This window comes from Hyperoodon ampullatus (assembly GCF_949752795.1).
Source record: "Hyperoodon ampullatus genome assembly, chromosome: 7".
NCBI classification, from domain to species: Eukaryota; Metazoa; Chordata; class Mammalia; order Artiodactyla; family Ziphiidae; genus Hyperoodon; species Hyperoodon ampullatus.
In genome coordinates this window covers 105186891-105205482 of record NC_136920.1, presented here as the reverse complement: position 1 = coordinate 105205482, position 18592 = coordinate 105186891, and the positions used below count along the sequence as shown (strand labels likewise).

At 43.9% G+C, this 18592-nt stretch overlaps 1 protein-coding gene across 2 annotated transcripts in view; it reads right to left on the bottom strand.

Moving 5' to 3' along the window:
• Positions 1-18128, bottom strand: part of EXPH5 (exophilin 5) — a 60825-nt gene extending 42697 nt beyond the window's left edge. The window contains exon 1 of one of the 2 annotated variants that reach the window (XM_079707464.1): positions 17915-18128. In XM_079707464.1, coding sequence (XP_079563590.1) covers positions 17915-18033 — 119 coding nt within the window. In that variant the 5' untranslated portion in view covers positions 18034-18128. The remainder of the gene's footprint in view (positions 1-17914) is intronic. The other variant, XM_079707465.1, reaches the window with a different exon arrangement.
• Between the last annotated feature and the right edge of the window lie 464 nt (positions 18129-18592).

The following is an 18592-nucleotide window of genomic DNA, read 5'->3' as shown; positions in this document are numbered from 1 at the left end:
GAAGTAGAAGCCATAAGGCAACAGAGTCTGGAATAGGCAGAAGCCCTGAAGCAGAAAGGAAAGTTGCAAGAAGAAAATCAACCATGGCCATGGAAGTGAACAGTGAAAAGCAGAGCAAAGTAGTTGAGCCACAAGTCTGGTAGATTACCAGCCTGGTTGATTGGCACCAGAATGTTGCTATGTTGTGATCACTGTTCTCATTCCCAAGGACTGGTTGTGCAAGCTGAGGCTATTGTTTCTTTAATTCCCCACTGCAGACTTACAATAGAGTGCCACCCATCACTTGAGGTAAACTAGAGCATGTTCTGTGTCATCTGAAAGGGCATAATGAAAACAGCCAGCCATAGCTACATGTAGAAATATTTTTACAAGGGAATTCTTCAGGGTTGGGACAGGAAATTTCTAATGTCAACAAAACTGACTTTGATTTGCTATTGTACAATTTTTAAGTTCATTTTTTTTCTAATTACTAAAGTGAAGTTACACTCAGTACAGAAGACTTGAAAATTGCAGAAAAGCTTGAAAAAAAAAGTCACTCATAATCCCCACAACCAGAGATACTGCTGTGTGTGCCTATGTCCACAGAGCATTTTAAAGCAGGGGTAACAGGATGTTACACTGAGACCCAGCCTGTCTCAGTTTTAGCTGAGGCATGAAAGCAAGTGATTCCACATACTCAACTGAATTGTGAGAAGACCAGTAAGGAGAATTTGCTTGGTAGGATTTATAAAAACAAACAAACAAAAAAAGAAAGTCAAAGACTTTATTCTATGTTTTCTTCTACTTTTACAGTTTCCAGTCTTATGTGTAAGCCTTTTGAGTTGATATTTGTGCATGCGGTAAGGCAAGGGTCCAATATCATTCTTTTGTATGTGGATATCCAGTTTTCCCAGCATCATTTGTTGAACAGATTATCCTTTGTACTTCGTGTATTCTTGGCACCCCTTGTCAAAGATCAGTTGACATTGGGACTTCCCTGGTGGTCCAGTGCATAAGACTCAATGCTCCCAGTGCAGGGGGCCCAGGTTCGATCCCTGGTTGGGGAACTAAATGCTGCATGCATGCTGCAACTAAGGAGTCCGCGTGCAGCAACTTGGAGCCCAGTGCACCCAAAATAAATACATAAATACATATTTTTTAAAAAAGATCCAGCCCTCTAACCACATGATTGGTTCCTCTGGCAACCAGCCCCATTCTCCAAGAGTCACCGCATTAATGTAAACTCAGGTGGTTGAAAGGGGCTTATAATGAATAACAAAAGATACTCCTCTTACCCCTCCCACTCAGGATATATTAAGGGGCTTAGACGTTCTGTGCCAGGAACTTGGGATGAAGACCAAAACCATATATATTTCTTATTATATCAATCACATAATAGAAAACCGAGACTCTTACCAAGCCCAGCCAAGGCCCCACTGACTGTTCCCGGCCTGAGCCCCAGCGCCCACAAAACTGCCCCTACGTCCAGCAGAGACGGCAGCAGGCCCCTGGACCCAGGCAGCCCACAGCCTGGAGACCTCAGCCCCCATCAACAGTGGGGACCCCCCAACCACCATACTGGAGTGATTCCAACTCAAAGGACACCCAGAGCCACAATCTGGTATCTGCCAGTTTTTCCAACTGACCTGGATCCTACCCAGCACCTCCCTCCCCGCTTTCCCACAATTCGTGACATCAAAACACCGGCTTTTCCTCTTTTTCCCTGAGACTCAGGAGGGCCAAAGCAACAGCCTTTTGCTTTTTTTTCTCTCCCTTACCAAGGGTTAAAGGAAGGGATCCATCCTTATTGTTCAGAGGCACCAACTCTCTCCCCTAAATGAGGCTGAGAAGGAAACAGCCAGCTCTTACCTCCTCCTGATTGTTTTTCTTTCCCATCCCAGTTTAATTTTTGTTTCCCCACTACCCCCTACCTCTGAAGCCATTTTATGAACTGTCCCGTGCCACCTGAGCCTCCAGTAAAAACAAAAACAGGCTTTCCTGTTGAAAAAAAAAAAAAAAGAAAAGAAAACCAAGACTCTTGCTTTAAGATTAATTCTGGCTATGGGTTGGGAAAACATTCCTGAAGATGGGTCTTAAAGACGAGGAGATAAGCCTTGTTAGCTCAGAGTCTGAATCCACCATTGTTCCTCACTAGTGATGCTTATCCCCAGTGAATGGTGGAATGGTTTGGAAAGTAGGTACAGGGTGTGTGTGTGTCTGTGTGTGTCTGTGTGGGCGTGTGTGTATGCGTGTGTGTGCATGCGTGCACAGAGGGGGGATGCATGCAGGCCATCATTGGCAGAGAGTAATCTGAACAAAGGAAGCGAAGTAGGAGAGTGAAGAACTTCATTTTGCTTTTATTTTAAATGGTCATAGGAAGTTTATATTTGCTGGCCTTGCGTCAAGAAAAGTTGTCCAAATTTACTCGTGGAGGTCAACCATTATCCATTAATATTTTCAATACTGTCCTGGTCACTGAGTTATATAAATAAGGATCCCAGAAACTCTGAAATTCTCTCAATTCTTTGGTGCACAGAAATATACACAGAAATTTCAACACTAAGATCATGCAAGTCTTCTGGAGGCTCCTATGCTCTTATGTAAAGAACAGGGCTTGGGGCCTCCCTGGTGGCGCAGTGGTTGAGAGTCCACCTGCCGATGCAGGGGATACGGGTTCGTGCCCCGGTCTGGGAGGATCCCATATGCCGCGGAGCGGCTGGGCCCGTGAGCCATGGCTGCTGAGCCTGTGCGTCCGGAACCTGTGCTCCGCAACGGGAGAGGCCACAGCAGTGAGAGGCCCGCGTACCACAAAAAAAAAAAAAGAACAGGGCTTGGAGGGGAAGCCAAAGATTTCTTTTTGCGGCCACATGCCTATCACTCACACAGCTGGTGACTGCTCCCTGACTCAGCAGATTCAATTGAAAGCCTGAGATATGGAGAAAAGTGCCACATAACCCTTTAAGACACAGTGAATTTCTATTTTATCAAAATGATTTTGTGCTGCTCTGCTATTTATCATTTGCAGAAAAAAATATAAACAGCTAGCCTAAATCTCATTCTCTATGTGAAAGATTGCTAAAAATTAGTGAACATTTAGCAGAAGTTACCGAGGGTGAATAGATCTCTGGGGAGGATGAGGGAAACAATTCAGTTGACGGAATGCTCCAGTAAGCCAGCAGTTTTCCCACAATAAATAAACACTAGCTCTTTTCCTTAGGACTTTAGTTCCCAATACTGACATGAATAGCCTTCCTGAATTGAAGATTTACATATTCTAACTAGAAATTAAAGTTCAATAAGTGTGTTATATAGACTTGATTCAATGGAAGTGTTAACAAGCCATACTTGGAAGTCATTCTCCCTTTACCCACCTTCCACTTATCCACATCCAACCGCCCTTCGAGGCCAGTTTCTTTATGAAGTCTTTCCTAATAACTTCAGCTACCATCCATCTTACTGTCATTCCAAAATCCTACTGTCTGTACTACCCATTAGGTACTTAGTCATGTGTAACCTTATAATATTATTTAAATTTTCAACTGTCCACCCAAATAGATTATAAATTTCTTGGGTTCTGCACTTTGCATTTACCGTAGAAGTTTGCATATACCATAGAAGTTTGCATAGCCCATAAAAAAATAGGAGGTCCTCAAAATATGTCAATGATTTCTTATTTTAATAAAGATGAAAATATCACTAATCTTGATCCTCAAACATGTTGGGATTTAAGTACTCTACCATCATGTTAAACTTGGAAAGGTGTACCTTTTTCCTTTATCATCGTTCCTACTGAAGATACCATTCTCAGCCTCGCTGCTTTGAACCTAGAGGTATGCGTTCAACATATTCAGGCAAATTCTGAAATACCAGGGCCAGTGGTTCGCTGGGGGCTTCATCCTGGTGCACAGCATCTTACCTGATGGGTGCTGAGTAGCACAAGGTAGAATGATGGCTTTGCCTCTCTCTTCAGTGACTCTGGACAAGCTTCTGGACAAGATCCCCAATGCCCTAGGCTGGTGGGCAGGGCACACAGAAGAGGGCATCCCCCACTTGCTGAAGGTGAAATACACTTCTGCTGAGCCCGGAATGAAGAGAAGGGTGCTGCTGAAGAGCAGCTCACTGCCACTTCAGAGGGAAACAGCCACTTGAAATGAAATGTCTTGCTTTTTCTTTGGAAGGGGGAACAGGTGTTTGAATGATCAGTTGGTCTTAATTATTTTTGCTTATAATAGGAGAGAGATAAAGCTCCTGACAGAAGTCCAGAGATGAAAGGGAGGAAATGAAACCCTCTGCAGTTTCCTCTTGCAGGCGGTTCCTGTGGGCCAATCAGTCCCCTCCTCTCCTGTCAGGTGGCTGCTTTCCGCTTCTCCCCAGATGTCCTTTACCAGGCCGCCTGGAGCTGGGGAACAAGCTTCAATCTCCCTGGTCAGAATTCTGCTTTGAGATCTGCTTACTCCTCCCTTCACCCCCAATCCCAGTGTCAGGCCTAAAACGAACTTAACTGCTAAGAGATAACATTCATCAAGAGATAACGTAATTTTTTTTTTTTTTTTTTTTTTTTGCGGTATGCGGGCCTCTCCGGCTGCGGAGCACAGGCTCCGGACTCACAGGCTCAGCAGCCATGGCTCACGGGCCCAGCCACTCTGCGGCATGTGCGATCTTCCCGGACCGGGGCACGAACCCGTGTCCCCTGCATCGGCAGGCAGACTCTCAACCACTGCACCACCAGGGAAACCCAATAACGTAATTTTTAAATGTTTAGAAGTTGATGGATGGAGGAATTGATGTCCTTTAATATTCATATATATTACCTCACCTGGGACTCACAAAGTGTAGAGTCCACTTGAATCTACCAGTTTCAGTGTAAACAGTAGGTCAAATACCAAAAACCCATCAAAGCCAGAAACCTAAGTTCATATGAACACTCCTTCCCCCTCTTCCTCCAGCCAATCAGCCACTAAGTCCTGCTAATTTAACTAAGTCCTGCAAATATTTCTTGAATCTTTCCCCTTCTCTTCATCCCTAGTCAAGGCCCCTAAACATATCTGTCTTCTAATCTGGGCTTCACCCTTCATACAGAGCCATCCACCTAAGAAGCACATGTGACACTGTCACTCTGTTGCTAAGGATTTCAATGGCACCTCCTCACCCCCAGTTTGTACCAAGCCGTCTCTTGCAGGTCATTGGCTCTCACTCTGTATTCCAGTGCTAGCCACTGCTAATGGTGCTGCAACTCCACCAGGGTCTTTCACATCTTTGTGACTTATCTCCTCCTGCAAGTCTTCCCTGAGACCACACATGGGGTTAAATGATCTCTGTGTCCCTGTGTGCAACTACCTTATCACCTGCCACATTACAGTGAATATACTGTTTTCAAATCCATCTCCTTCACTACACTGAGAGATTGTGGAGAGCATTTTAGTATCTCTGGTACTAAGATCATGGTAGGATCTCATCTGTGAATAAATGAGTGTTTGTTACCTAACAGAAGTGTTGTTGAGTCAATATACTGGAAAAAAAATCTACCCTATGGGGCTTTCACTCTCAAGAGGAACACAGAGGTAACCGACTCTGACCCCTGATGCTGTGAGGTGATGTGAGGAGGGTCCTGAGGCAGTGACAGGTTCCCAAGACAGTTGCCTTAATGCTGCAAATGGAGAAGCTTGTCATATCTGGCAGGTCCAAGAGAAAGAGGTGAAATTGCAATGCTACCTCCAACACGTAACTTTGATGGTTGATTGACCTACAATAAAAAAAACTCCTGGGCTTCCCTGGTGGCGCAGTGGTTGAGAGTCCACCTGCCGATGCAGGGGACACGGGTTCGTGCCCCGGTCTGGGAAGATCCCGCATGCCGCAGAGCGGCTGGGCCCGTGAGCCATGGCCGCTGAGCCTGCGCGTCCGGAGCCTGTGCTCCACAATGGGAGAGGCCACAGCAGTGAGAGGCCCGCGTACCGCAAAAAAACCAAAAAAACAAAAAAACAAAAAACTCCTGATGATGACCTACCTCCCAGGAAGGAAGCCAAAGGAGTAGTGAGGACCTGGCTTACCTCCCCAAGAGACCCAGGCCCCTGGAGGTGTAGAATCTTCCATCTTTAGGGGTTGCCACCTAGGAGGGCCTATAGTACCTCAGAGATGAAGCTCAGATGAGCTAAGAAGAGAAAAACATTTTAATCACTTTGATGATAAAACTGTAATTGTTTTGCAGCACTGTTTGGAAACTGTGACACTTACAACACTTAGTTGGCTTTTAGACACATGAAGATTGTTTATAATAAAAAAATTAACATTTACGTATCATTTTGTTCCCCTTCAACTCTGCTTAAGGATCTGGGAGGCCTGGAACAAGTGGTTACATGCTGACACACGGAGGAAGTGAAAAAAGCTGGGGAAGCAGCTGGAGCCAGAGTTCAGGGGAACTGGGTGTACGAGGTGCCAGGCAGAGCTAGGTGAGGGGTGGTGCATGTGGCTTTGAAGGTGGAGACAGCTACCCTGGAGGGAATATGTTACTCATAAACCTTTTAAAGTTTTGCCTGGATGGCAGCGGCAGAGCAATTAAACAGCTGTGGACAGACATGACCTAATTTACTGGCCTTTCCTGTTGTCTTTGGTGGAGCCGGTGCTACAGCCTAACCCACAACTAAGAATGTTTGGTGGGGTGTGAGGTTGGGGGTTGCTGAGAATAGGGAAGAAACTGATGTCCTTGAGGAAGAAGAGGCACTAGCAAGCAGGCCAAGTGGAGGGGTGGCCAGACCCTCCTGACATACTCCCCCCCAGGGAAGGCCACTGTTAGCAGTCCCCTCAGCAAGCCCCAGTGATTTTTCTACTCTGAGGAGTGAAGTACCCAACACCAGCTACTTTGGGGACAACTTTCAGCAGACAGAGTTCTCATTTGGCCTTCGGTGATCCTGAAGGGGACTGCAAAGTGTAGACTCAAGTGCAAACACAGGGATTCAGCAACTCAGACCTGCCCTCAAGTGTGCATGATCCAAAAGTCATGCTTATCTACTTTATGGCATCTGGAAGAAAGGAAGAGGACCACACATAAAATACAAGACAGGGCTTCCCTGGTGGCGCAGTGGTTGAGAGTCTGCCTGCCGATGCAGGGGACACGGGTTCGTGCCCCGATCCGGGAGGATCCCACAGGCTGCAGAGCAGCTGGGCCCGTGGGCCATGGCCGCTGAGCCTGCGCGTCCGGAGCCTGTGCTCCGCAACGGGAGAGGCCACAACAGTGAGAGGCCCGCGTACCACAAAAAAAAAAAAAAAGAAAAAAAGAAAGTGAGTGTGGATGAAAACAGTTTTGATGATTCCTAGAAAGTTAAACCCAGAAACACCAAATGTCACAGTAATTCCACTCCTGGGTATATACCCAAAAGAACTGGGAACAGGTACTCAAAATCCTTGTAGATAAATGTTCATAGCAACACTAGTCACAATAGCCAAAAGGTGGAAACAACCCAAATGTTTATGAAGAATGGATAAACCAATGGTGGTATGTACATACAATGCAATATCGTTCAGTCATAAAAGACAATGAAGTACAGACACATGCTACAAAGTAGATAAACCTCAAAGCATTATGCTAAGCAAAGCAGACACAAAAGGTTATGTATTCTATGAAAGGTTCCATTTACATGAAACAGTCAGAATAGGCAGATGCGTATAGACAGAAAGCTGATTGGTGGTTGCCAGCATTGGAGGGAGGCAGGAATGAAGAGTAACTTTTTAAAAAATGTATTTTATTGAAGTACAGTAGACTTACAGTGTTGTGTTAATTTCTGCTGTACAGCAAAGTGATTCAGTTTTATATATATATATATATACACACACACATATATATATTCTTTTTCATATTTTTTTCATTATGGTTTACCACAGGATATTGAATATAGTTGCCTGTGCTATACAGTAGGACCTTGTTTATCCATTCTATATATAATAGTTTGCAGCTGCTAATATCAAACTCCCAACCCATCCCTCCCCGACCCCTCTCCCTCTTGGCAACCAACAAGTCTGTTCTCTATGTCTGTGAGTCTGTTTCTGTTTCGTAGATAAGTTCATTTGTGTCAAATTTTAGATTCCACATATAAGTGATATCATATGGTATCTGTCTTTCGAAGAGTAACTATTTAATGTTTAATATGGGGGTGATTAAAATGTTTCTAGCCTTGTGCCCAAATATCCCAACACCCTTTGTTGAAAAGACTATCCTTCATTGAACTGCTTTCATACCTTTGCAAAAAAATCAATTGGCTATATTTTGGGGGTCTATTTCTGGACTATATTCTGTTCCATTAAACTATATGTTTTTCCCTTCACAACTACTATGATAGCTTGATTACTGTGATGTTATAGTAAGTCTTAAAATCAAGTAGTGTGATTCTTTCAATTTTCTTCTTTTTTTCAAAATTGTTTTGTCCATTCAGTTCCCGTTTTTTCATAAAATTTTTTTAAAATTAGATTTCTAACTTTCATTGTTATTATATGGAAAAACAGTAGATTTCTGTGTATTAATCTTGTATTCTACCACCTTGCTAAATTCACTTATTAGTTCTAGGAATTTTTTGGTAGTTTTTGGGGGGAGATTTTCTTTGTAGACAATCATGTCATCTGCAAATAGGGATAGTTTTATTTCTTCCTTTCTGATATGTATACCTTTCATTTCTTTGCCTTGCTAGGACCTCAAGTATGATGTTAAATAGGAACAGAAGGATTGATTGTACATCCTTGTCTTGTTCTCAATCTTAAGGGAAAAGCAGTCTTTCACCATTAAATATGATGTTAGCTATAAGTTTTTGTTTTTTTTTTTGGCTGTGTTGGGTCTTCGTTTCTGTGCGAGGGCTTTCTCTAGTTGCGGCAAGTGGGGGCCACTCTTCATCGCGGTGCGCGGGCCTCTCACTGTCGCGGCCTCTCATTGTGGAGCACAGGCTCCAGACGCGCAGGCTCAGTAGTTGTGGCTCGTGGGCCTAGTTGCTCCGCGGCATGTGGGATCTTCCCAGAGCAGGGCTCGAACCCGTGTCCCCTGCATTGGCAGGCAGATTCTCAACCACTGCGCCACCAGGGAAGCCCTAGCTATAAGTTTTTTGTAGATACCTTTTATTAGGTTCTATTTCTTCCTTGCCAAGAGTTTGGTTTGTTTTTTTTTGTTTGTTTTTCTGTTTTGTGGTACGCGGGCCTCTCACTGTTGTGGCCTCTCCCGTTGCGGAGCACAGGCTCCGGACGCGCAGGCTCAGCGGCCACAGCTCACGGGCCCAGCCGCTCCGCGGCATGTGGGATCTTCCCGGACTGGGGCACGAACCCGTGTCCCCTGCATCGGCAGGCGGACTCTCAACCACTGGGCCACCAGGGAAGCCCGCCAAGAGGTTTTATCATGGCTTTTTGTGCATCAACTGATGTGATCATGTGTTTTTCTTCTTTAGACTGTTGATATAGTGGTTTACGGTAATTTATTTTAAAACATTGAACCAGCCTTACTGTTATGTATTAAATTGTGTCCTCCAAAAAAGATATGTTGGGGTCCTAACCCCTAGTACCTAAGAACATGACCCTATTTGGGGATAGGGTCTTTACAAAGGTAATCAAGATAAAATGAGGTCATTAGGGTGGGCTCTAATTCAGTATGATTGGTGTCCTTATGGAAAGGACAAAATTTGGACAGCAGAGGCAGACATGCACACAGGGAGAATGCCATGTGAAGACGAGTTACACTGCCACCAGCCCAGGAACTACCAGAAGTTAGGAGAGGCCTGGAACAGATTCTTCCCAAGTGCCTTCAGAGGGAGCATGGCCCTTCTTGATACCTGGAGGACAGATCTTTTCAACAGATCTGGAGAACAGAGCAGTGGTTGCCAGGTTACTCTCTCCCCACCCCAGATCAGACCCTTCCCTCCTTCAACTGCCATTAAATGCATTGTTTTAAAATTGAAACCAAGGCAAACTTGATATAAATATAAAACACCACAACTTTTCTTTGGAAAGTGGGGAGTTTGGTGATCACTGTAGCCCCTAATTTCCTCTTTCATCGTTAGAAAGTCTAACACACAGAGGAATAAGGAAGCTGGCTCCTGTGGTATGCCAAGTTGATATTTTGAGTACAGCCTTTAATTAGGGCTATTGGCAATGCCAATAAGGAAATATTCCTGAGCTCACTCCTGAAGTGAGCCTAGGCTCTCAATATTATGGCCTGTGCAGTAAGTAACTGCAGAAAAACAGATCTGAATTGCTTCAGCGAGGCTCTTAGCCAACTCGTTCTCAGTTTTAAAACCCAAATGTGCTAACAGGAAGAAAAATATTTTCTGATTAACCTTAATCTGACCTTCTTTGTCCTTCATATGGTTTCCCCAGATCTATCCCTCCCTCACTTTGTACTCCCTCACAGAAGTTAGTTAAAGTCCACTTAATTAGGAACTGAGTACCTACTAGGTGTGTGAGGCTCTCCATCCCTAAGATAATCCTTGACCACAAAGAACTTGAGATTGATGTAGAGAAACCAACTTACCCATAAATACATTAACATTACAAAATGTATAAAATATTATAAAGAAAAGGGCAGAAAAATATTCAGATATTTTAAGACAAATATTTTAAAAGTCATATTTATGAAGGAAAAAGAGAGTTATTTTGCATTTATTTATTATCAAAAGAAATAATCATTAAAAAATAATCCGTGGGGCTTCCCTGGTGGCGCAGTGGTTGAGAGTCCGTCTGCCGATGCAGGGGACGTGGGTTCGTGCCCCGGTTCGGGAAGATCCCACATGCCACAGAGCGGCTGGGCCCGTGAGCCATGGCCGCGGAGCCTGCGCGTCCGGAGCCTGTGCTACGCAACGGGAGAGGCCACAACAGTGAGAGGCCCGCGTACCGCAAAAAAAAAAAAAAAATCCGTGATAATTTTAAGGAATAAAATAATAGTAAATGGTTAGAGTTCCTTTAAATATCACATCCAAGAGATAACCACCTTAATAATTTAGAGTATATCCTTACAAAATACATATATGCTTTTTTAAAAAAACAAACAGTGATAAAAGAAAATTTCACATATTGAGGTACAGGGAAGTCATTCTGGCTTATACATGAGTAAACTTGAATTTTGTGCTAACTAAAACAGCCTGTGTGTACATACATTGTACATCTGCTTTAATTATTAAAGAAAAGGGCACAGTGACCAGAAGTAAAGAATGTCCATGTTAAAAGTAAAGATTAAATGCCTCCCCTCCTGGGACACCAATGCTGGTTCTCCTTTGATGATAAGACTCCCTTCCCAGGTGCCAAGGCTATACTGACTCACTGTGTATGTGCTGATCTGTTTTTTTTTTTTAAACCTCAAAGGAATGTATCCATGACTTGTTTGATGTTCTTTGTTCTGACAAGATATAAAACTGTGTTGAAAACCATGCTTCTCCAGATAAGTTCTTCAGAGTAACCTGAGAGGCTGTCTTCTGGGCTATAGTCCTCAGATTGGCTCAAGTAAAACTCTTTTCTATTCCTATTATAGATTGTTTATTGATTATTTTCCTCGACAACAGTTACCTGCAATTTTTCCTATATATGGCGAATACTATTAGTGGTCCCCCAATATCCATTATGTCCTTTACCTTAATAATAATTCTCCCAATTTTTTTTTTTTTTTTTTTTTGCGGTACGTGGGCCTCTCACTGTTGTGGCCTCTCCCGTTGCAGAGCACAGGCTCCGGACGCACAGGCTCAGCGGCCATGGCTCACTGGCCCAGCCGCTCCGCGGCATGTGGGATCCTCCCGGACCGGGGCACAAACCCGTGTCCCCTGCATCGGCAGGCGGACTCTCTACCACTGCGCCACCAGGGAAGCCCCTATACTCCCAATTTTTAGTAAGGGCACGTTACCTAGAATTGTATGTTTTCTATTTTCATGGTCAGTGAATAGCAAGAGCTCTAAAGTGAAAACAACTCAGTGCTGGTCCTATTACAAGCTAGATGGGCAATGTGAGGGTAATCACTTCAGCTTCATTGTAGGAGGTAACACTGCACAATGATTAAGTGCTGATGGAGTTCACAAATCCAGTGCTTCTTAGCAATATAATCTCGCTCAAGTTACTTATCCTCCCTAAACCTTCTCTGTGGAATGGGGATTAAAAATATCCCTTAATTCATCAGATTGTTGTAGAAATAATTAAAGGAGATAACCCACATGAAGAGTTTAGCACAGAGCAAGTGCTCAATAAATAAGAGCTATTATTACTGTTGTTGTTGTTGTTATCTTTTGAAAAAAAATACCTGCTTTATCAGATTAGGATGAGGATAAAAACTAACTTTAAGAGCTAAAAGAGTTATAATAATGTCACAAAACCTAATGAGGACAATAATCCCCAACCTTGGGATATGTAACTATAATATTATAGTAGTTCCACATGTATTGCCCATGGAGACCAATCCAAGGAGTAACTAGCCAGGAGAATTTGTCTGAGAGAAAGCTCTTCCCTCAGTTTAAAGGAATTAACTAAATTGGATGTTACTGAAAAGTGCAGAAGTCTCAGAGATCCATGATATTGATCCCATTCCTTGCTATATTATCAGAACACTCCAGCCTATAGGGCACTCTTGTGACCTCCAGGCAGTTCTCACAGTCCCTTCCCCAGCCACGCAGGGCTCCATGAGGGCAAGCTACATTTATATGAAGTCTTCATCTTAGAGGACTTGCCACCAACCAAAAACTTTCAGACTAAAGCCATTTGGGGCAGAATTTCTTTGCTGTATCCTCAGGGCCAACACAGTATCTGGCACAGAGTAGATGCCCAATGAATAAGCATACAAAGTTTCTTGAAAGCCTATCCTAGCCAGAGGCAAATTTCACCAGCTGGAAGAGAAGCGGGCAGGCAGAAAGCCTAGGAGTGACAGGAGACTTGTGTATCTGGCTTTTAATCTCTGCAGGATGTTGCAGTTTCCACCAGCTACCGATCACTTCACTACTTTGATATACACAGTCCCCCTCAGGACTGAGCCACAGCTCAAGTACACTAGTGTAAATCAATCGAAACAGCTAAGTTCTAGAAAACTCTCCTGGGATGCAATCTTGCCACTGAGCAAAGATAGTCTAAATCTAGACATGCCATTTTTCAACTTAAGTACACCTGGTGCTGTAACATCTTATACTTTATAAGTTTTCTGCAATAGGAAAAATAAACATTTTTGATTTATTGATATCTCTTCTGTGAGCTTGACTAGTTGATATAATCTCTTGGTACTTTCTATTTCAGTCACACTTATGAGATGGGGTGGTGGGGGTGATAGGTAGGCAGTTGTGTTTTTCAAAGACTTGTAAAAAGTAAGATGCTTTTCAGATTTTATTCCATCTATCTATCTATCTATCTATTTATCTATCATCTCTAGTATTTGTGTATATATATGTAGACACACACACATATATATTTCCTCCAAGGTGTGACAGAAGTAGTAAGGGGAAATTTTTCACCTGCCAATCATGATTCAAACTCTCAGCCATTTCTCTTCACTGCAGCTAAAACCACAGACTGTACAAGGCCTAAAAAGTCACACCCACGTGAATACTTCCAGGCAAAATCCTTTCCACAATCCAAAAAGAAGCGTAACTGACAGATTGGAATTTAAGTATTTCCATTTCTTTAACTGGCTCTCAGAGCATCTCTGTAGCTCAGATCCCAGACTGACAGGACAGAAGAGGATAAATGTAACAGAGTGATTATAGTCCATTACAGGGTTCAAAGGAGGGAGAAATCCCATGTAACTGGGCAGAGGGTATTGAGGGATGAGAAGAAGGTGAAACAAACAGAGACTGAGAAATGGGAAGAGAAGTTGGGACAGCAGAAGCCTCTGACTCCAGCCAGTGCAGACCATTAATTCCTTCATCAAGTATTTACAGGGGGCCTATACAGACAGAAACCTTGTGACCCGGGTCTCCCTCTCCTGTTAGCCATGAAATTCTACACCTTTCCCCTCATCTGCCTTCCCAGAGCCTTAGGAGGAAGCATGTGCCCAGCATTCCTGCCCAGACTACCAAGCATCCTTACCCCCAGGTCTGATTTCCCATCTTGGCAGAGTTGGGTTTGAGGGCAGGAGAGCCCAGCCCCCAGCTGTCAAGACAAGCCCATGCCTTTCAGCAAACATTTACTGACTGTTCACCATGGGCCAGGAGCTGCAGCAGGCCCTAGAGATTCATGGAAAGGAGAAGCACAGATTTTTGCTATTTTCTTCTAGTTGCTATGCACATGCCCAGATGCCCAGAAGAAAGTGAAATAATAACATAAGCACTATTTTGTGTTCTGCTTTTTCACAGAACAGTGCCTCGTACACATTTTTCCACAGCTGCATCCACGACAAGCTTGAGGTGTCTACAAAACCAAGGTAGTCAGAAATATAGAACTAAAATATCATATTGGATGGGACATAATGATGTCTTCATAATTGTCCTTTGTAATGACTGCACTTTTACTTAGATTTGAAATTTTCCACTATTTTGCTATTATAGGTAACACTGCAATATCTGAGAGTATATGTCTTATTTTTCCTCTACCAAATTGTTTCCTCAGGGAAAAATATGGTATAGTGGAAAGAATACAGGTTTTTAGAGCCAGATAGATTTGGGTTCAAATTCTAGTTCTGCCACTTACGAGCTGTGTGACCTTGGGCAAGTTCCTTAACCTTGCTAAATTTCAGTTTCTCTTCTGTACAAAGTCATTAATAATACTTACCCCAAGGGATGGTTGTGAGGATTAGTCAATGCTGATGGGTAAAATAATTTTGAGATGGATCTGGATTTGAATTCTAGCTCTGCTGCTTAACTTGAACAAGATACTCAAAATTTTTAAGCTGTTTCCTTCTCTGTGGAATGGAAATTAAAGTGTGTACCTAACGAGGTTATTGAGAGGATTAATTAGATATAACATGTTTAATACAGTGCCTAGTATACAGTAAGGGACAAATAAATGTTAGCAATTATTATTATCACAGTAATTACTATTATTACTTAAAAAGGCAGCACTTAATAAATGTTGGTGTGGTCATTTTCTCCACCTCAATCTCCTACAAATGAGTAACATTCAAGAATTGGATGACTGGGTCAAGGGCAAGTCATATCTTCACAGGTGTTGCAGTATTGTTCACCAAAAGGATGATATTCAACTTACAATGCCACTAACGATATGCAGAATCTATCCATTTCACTTCAACCCTCACCAAGTCTTTTCAGTTATTTTTAAAGGTGCAGTATGATATCTTGAGGTTACTTTGATATTCTTTCTTTCTTTTTTTTTTTAATTACTGTTAGGGTGAACATTTTCCCATATGTTTTGTTTACTGTTTGGATATCTTCTAGTGTGAATGATTTCTTTCTATCTTTGCTTATTCATCAGTTTGAATCTTGGTGTTTTTCTTAAAAATCTTAGTAAACTCTTCACATATTGGAAACTTTATAATATTTAATGTTAATACTTGCCCAGTAAGCTGGAGCCAGAGAGTTCTGGTACTGATGAAGGAAGATCGGGGGAAGCTCATTTCTACAGGTGGGGCTATGGTCTCCTGCATGGTGAACTCAACTAGTTCTGTGCCGTTAACAGCCACCTCTGGACACCTCTGGCCTTGCATGATACTGTAGTTCTATATTTCTAACTGTAGGATACTTCTTCTTAGTTGTCTTGTAGACAGCTCAAGCCTATCATAGATAGGCCCTAACCAGCAAACCTTCCAAGCTTCTGCATTTAGTCCCTTCCCTTTTTGTCCTAATTAAGAGATCTGAAGACTGTTTCTCAGTATAGTAAAAAGGCCTCTGAGAGTCTCTTAGACAGCACTGTTGTATTTTTTCTCAAATAATACTCTTGATTTATAAGTCACGTGTCTTGACTTGATTAGGAAAATACGATGATCAAAAATGAACAGAAAAGCTAAGTTGGCATGTCATCTCAGGGCTTTTCTGCATGCCAGTATCTGCTTCTAAAACCAATGCATGTGAGTTGGTGAGCAGAGTAATCCCATGGACAGGTATTTGATAGTGAGACACAGGAATCAACCAGGGGAAAATAAAGTACTAGAAATAATTGCCTTGAGCATTTGGCTCAAGTGTCTGCTTTCCTTAAATTATTTTTATATTTTAGTGGTGACATTTAAAAAATTGTTGGGGTAATTATTTTTCAAAATTTGTTTAATAGTTAACAGTATTGATTTTTTTTCTGCTTCAGACCTTTATGAAACAGATTTTTTAAAAAAACAAAGCAGAAAAAAAGGCTGTGCCTGAGTAAATAATCTTAATTATTTTAAATTTCCTCTCTGATAATGCCAATATTCCTATCATATAACAGTATTGATTTTTGTCTTAGCATTATGGCTTTTTTTGCTGATGCTCCAGTTAGGATATGAGTGCCATGAAATCGTAAAATGTGTTTTAGCCTTCCTTCTAAGGCCTAGCCCAATGGACTTTGCCACCTAAGTGTAGTTCCCCCTAAAGTCAGCTGCCACGGGCACCATGAGCTGCTACAGAGAAAACACAACAAGGCAAGCATGCAATTCTAAAGCTCTCCTTCCCAACATTGGGTGTGCCTGTGTACACTGCACGTGCATACGTGTGGGCACATGCTCCTGGGTGTATGTGGGTGTGGACATACTGTGCTCATGAGGGCACATTTCTGCATAGTTTGAAGAAATGATGGAGCCTATTTTTCTAAAGGCAGTGTATGATGGTGTGAAATACACATCCTCAAACTTCAAATATTCATTTCTCCCCACAAGAGTCATATCTGGGGGTGGGGGGTGGGGAGAGAAGACAGGGCTTTGGGCCCAGTGTATTTTAATCGCTTCTACAAAACCAGCTAGGGTTTCCCTATGTGAAGAGTATCTTTGGAGGTTTTTTCACTGGGGGATTGGGGGGTGGGGGGTAAGTGGGATGCCTGGAAGGAAGTGGAACCATAGAACTTAGATCACCAAGAAGTTGTTCATAAACAAAATGGCTTTCTAAATTCCATCAGTGCCACACTTTCTGGTCTGAGAGTGATGCCCTAAATTTTCTTCCACAGTCCACTGGAGAAGGCCTTGGGTGGGTTTATTCCAGAATTGGTGAGAAAGTCTTTAATTCATTCCAGGACTTATCCCACACTTCCCCAGCAGAAAAACTGGTTACTTTACATCTCAGGCAATGATCTCTGGATTTCATTCCCTGGTAACTAATCCCTCACCTACAACACTGTACAGTAAGGTCAAGGGGGAAATTCCGCAGCAACTTCTTCCCCTAGAGCCACACGCAAGGGGATCGAACCATTCTAGACACCCCACGCGGCCCAGTCCCAGCTGGGTTCACTCCACACACTTTGGCAAGTTCCTCGAACTCCAGCCCTTGGGGTGGGAAACACTTGGCCTCCAGTGAGGTGCCAGGTCTCCCGGGCCTCGCTGACTGCCCGAGTCCGGTGGAGAAGGAGGTTTCTCAGGGGCAGAGGAAGAGTGTGTTGGGCGAGAGTGGACGACCATGCGCGCGGGGCAGGACAGCGCTCCCCACCCCATTTCATGGGCCCACCTGGCCCGCGCCACGTGGCGGCCTAGGAGACACCTGAGAGACCCGCCACCCAGCCTGGACCCCCTGCGGCGATTGCCGCCCACGTGTCCCGGTCTGGGGCAGGAGCCGCCGCGCAGGACCCACTCTGAGAAGAAACGCGCGAAGGCACGCTCCCGCGCGGCGAGGGCAGGGGCGCGCCCTACGCTGCGGGACCTGAGCCTGCCCGGAAGGCCGTGTCTGCACCAGCAGCGCCTCCCAACGTTCTCAAGAGAGACTCACTGCAGAGTTCCCCCTGCCAGGCCGCGCGCTCCGGGCGGATGCTGAGCGTCCCCGAGCCTCGGACAGGTGCCCCACAAAAGTTCGTCCCCTTCCTCCGCTCACGCCGGGCTCGGGCGACGACGCGGACGCCCCCCACTGTGCCCCAGACCCAGGGGAAAAAGGAATTAGCTCTGTACCTGATCCTGTCCTTCTCTGCCCTCTGTAGCTCCTCATTTCTTTCCAGCACCTGAAGGATCTTCCTGGCTTCTTCTTCATTTAGGAAACTGAAATCAAACCCCTGAGGAACTTTCGTCATATCCTCTACTGTGTGTGAATTACGCTTAAGCTCCTTGGCGCTTCCGGTTACAATATTTTTCAAGCTATAGAAGACCAGTTTCAGGAACTTGATCCTATAGCCAATGATAAGTCCGCCCGTTTGAAAATCTAAAACCACAAACCTAGGGAACAGCCCACACCTACAGGGCTCATTTTGAAAACACCTCAGTGACATATTTCTCTCAGCCTATCCAACCGAGATGCAAAATGAACGGCTGAAGGGAGAGAGGGAACCAATCCCATTCCAAAGGGGCGGCGCCTTCCACGCTCCTCCCTTCCCTCCCCCACCCCCTCTCAGGCTTGTTAGATGATCCTACGTAATTTTGCCCGTAAGTGAAGCAGAGGCTTCAGTATTGGCTCTAGCGTATTTATTTTGGCTGGTGTTTGCCCACAAAACTTGAACTTGACTAGCAGGAGTGAAAAGGAGACAGTTTCACGACTAATCCTCCTTTCCAAAGAAGAGCCCCTAGGAAATAGAATTGCGCTTAGGAGCTTTGGAACTGGCAGAAGCGTTACCCTGTTAGAAAGACCCGGAAGGA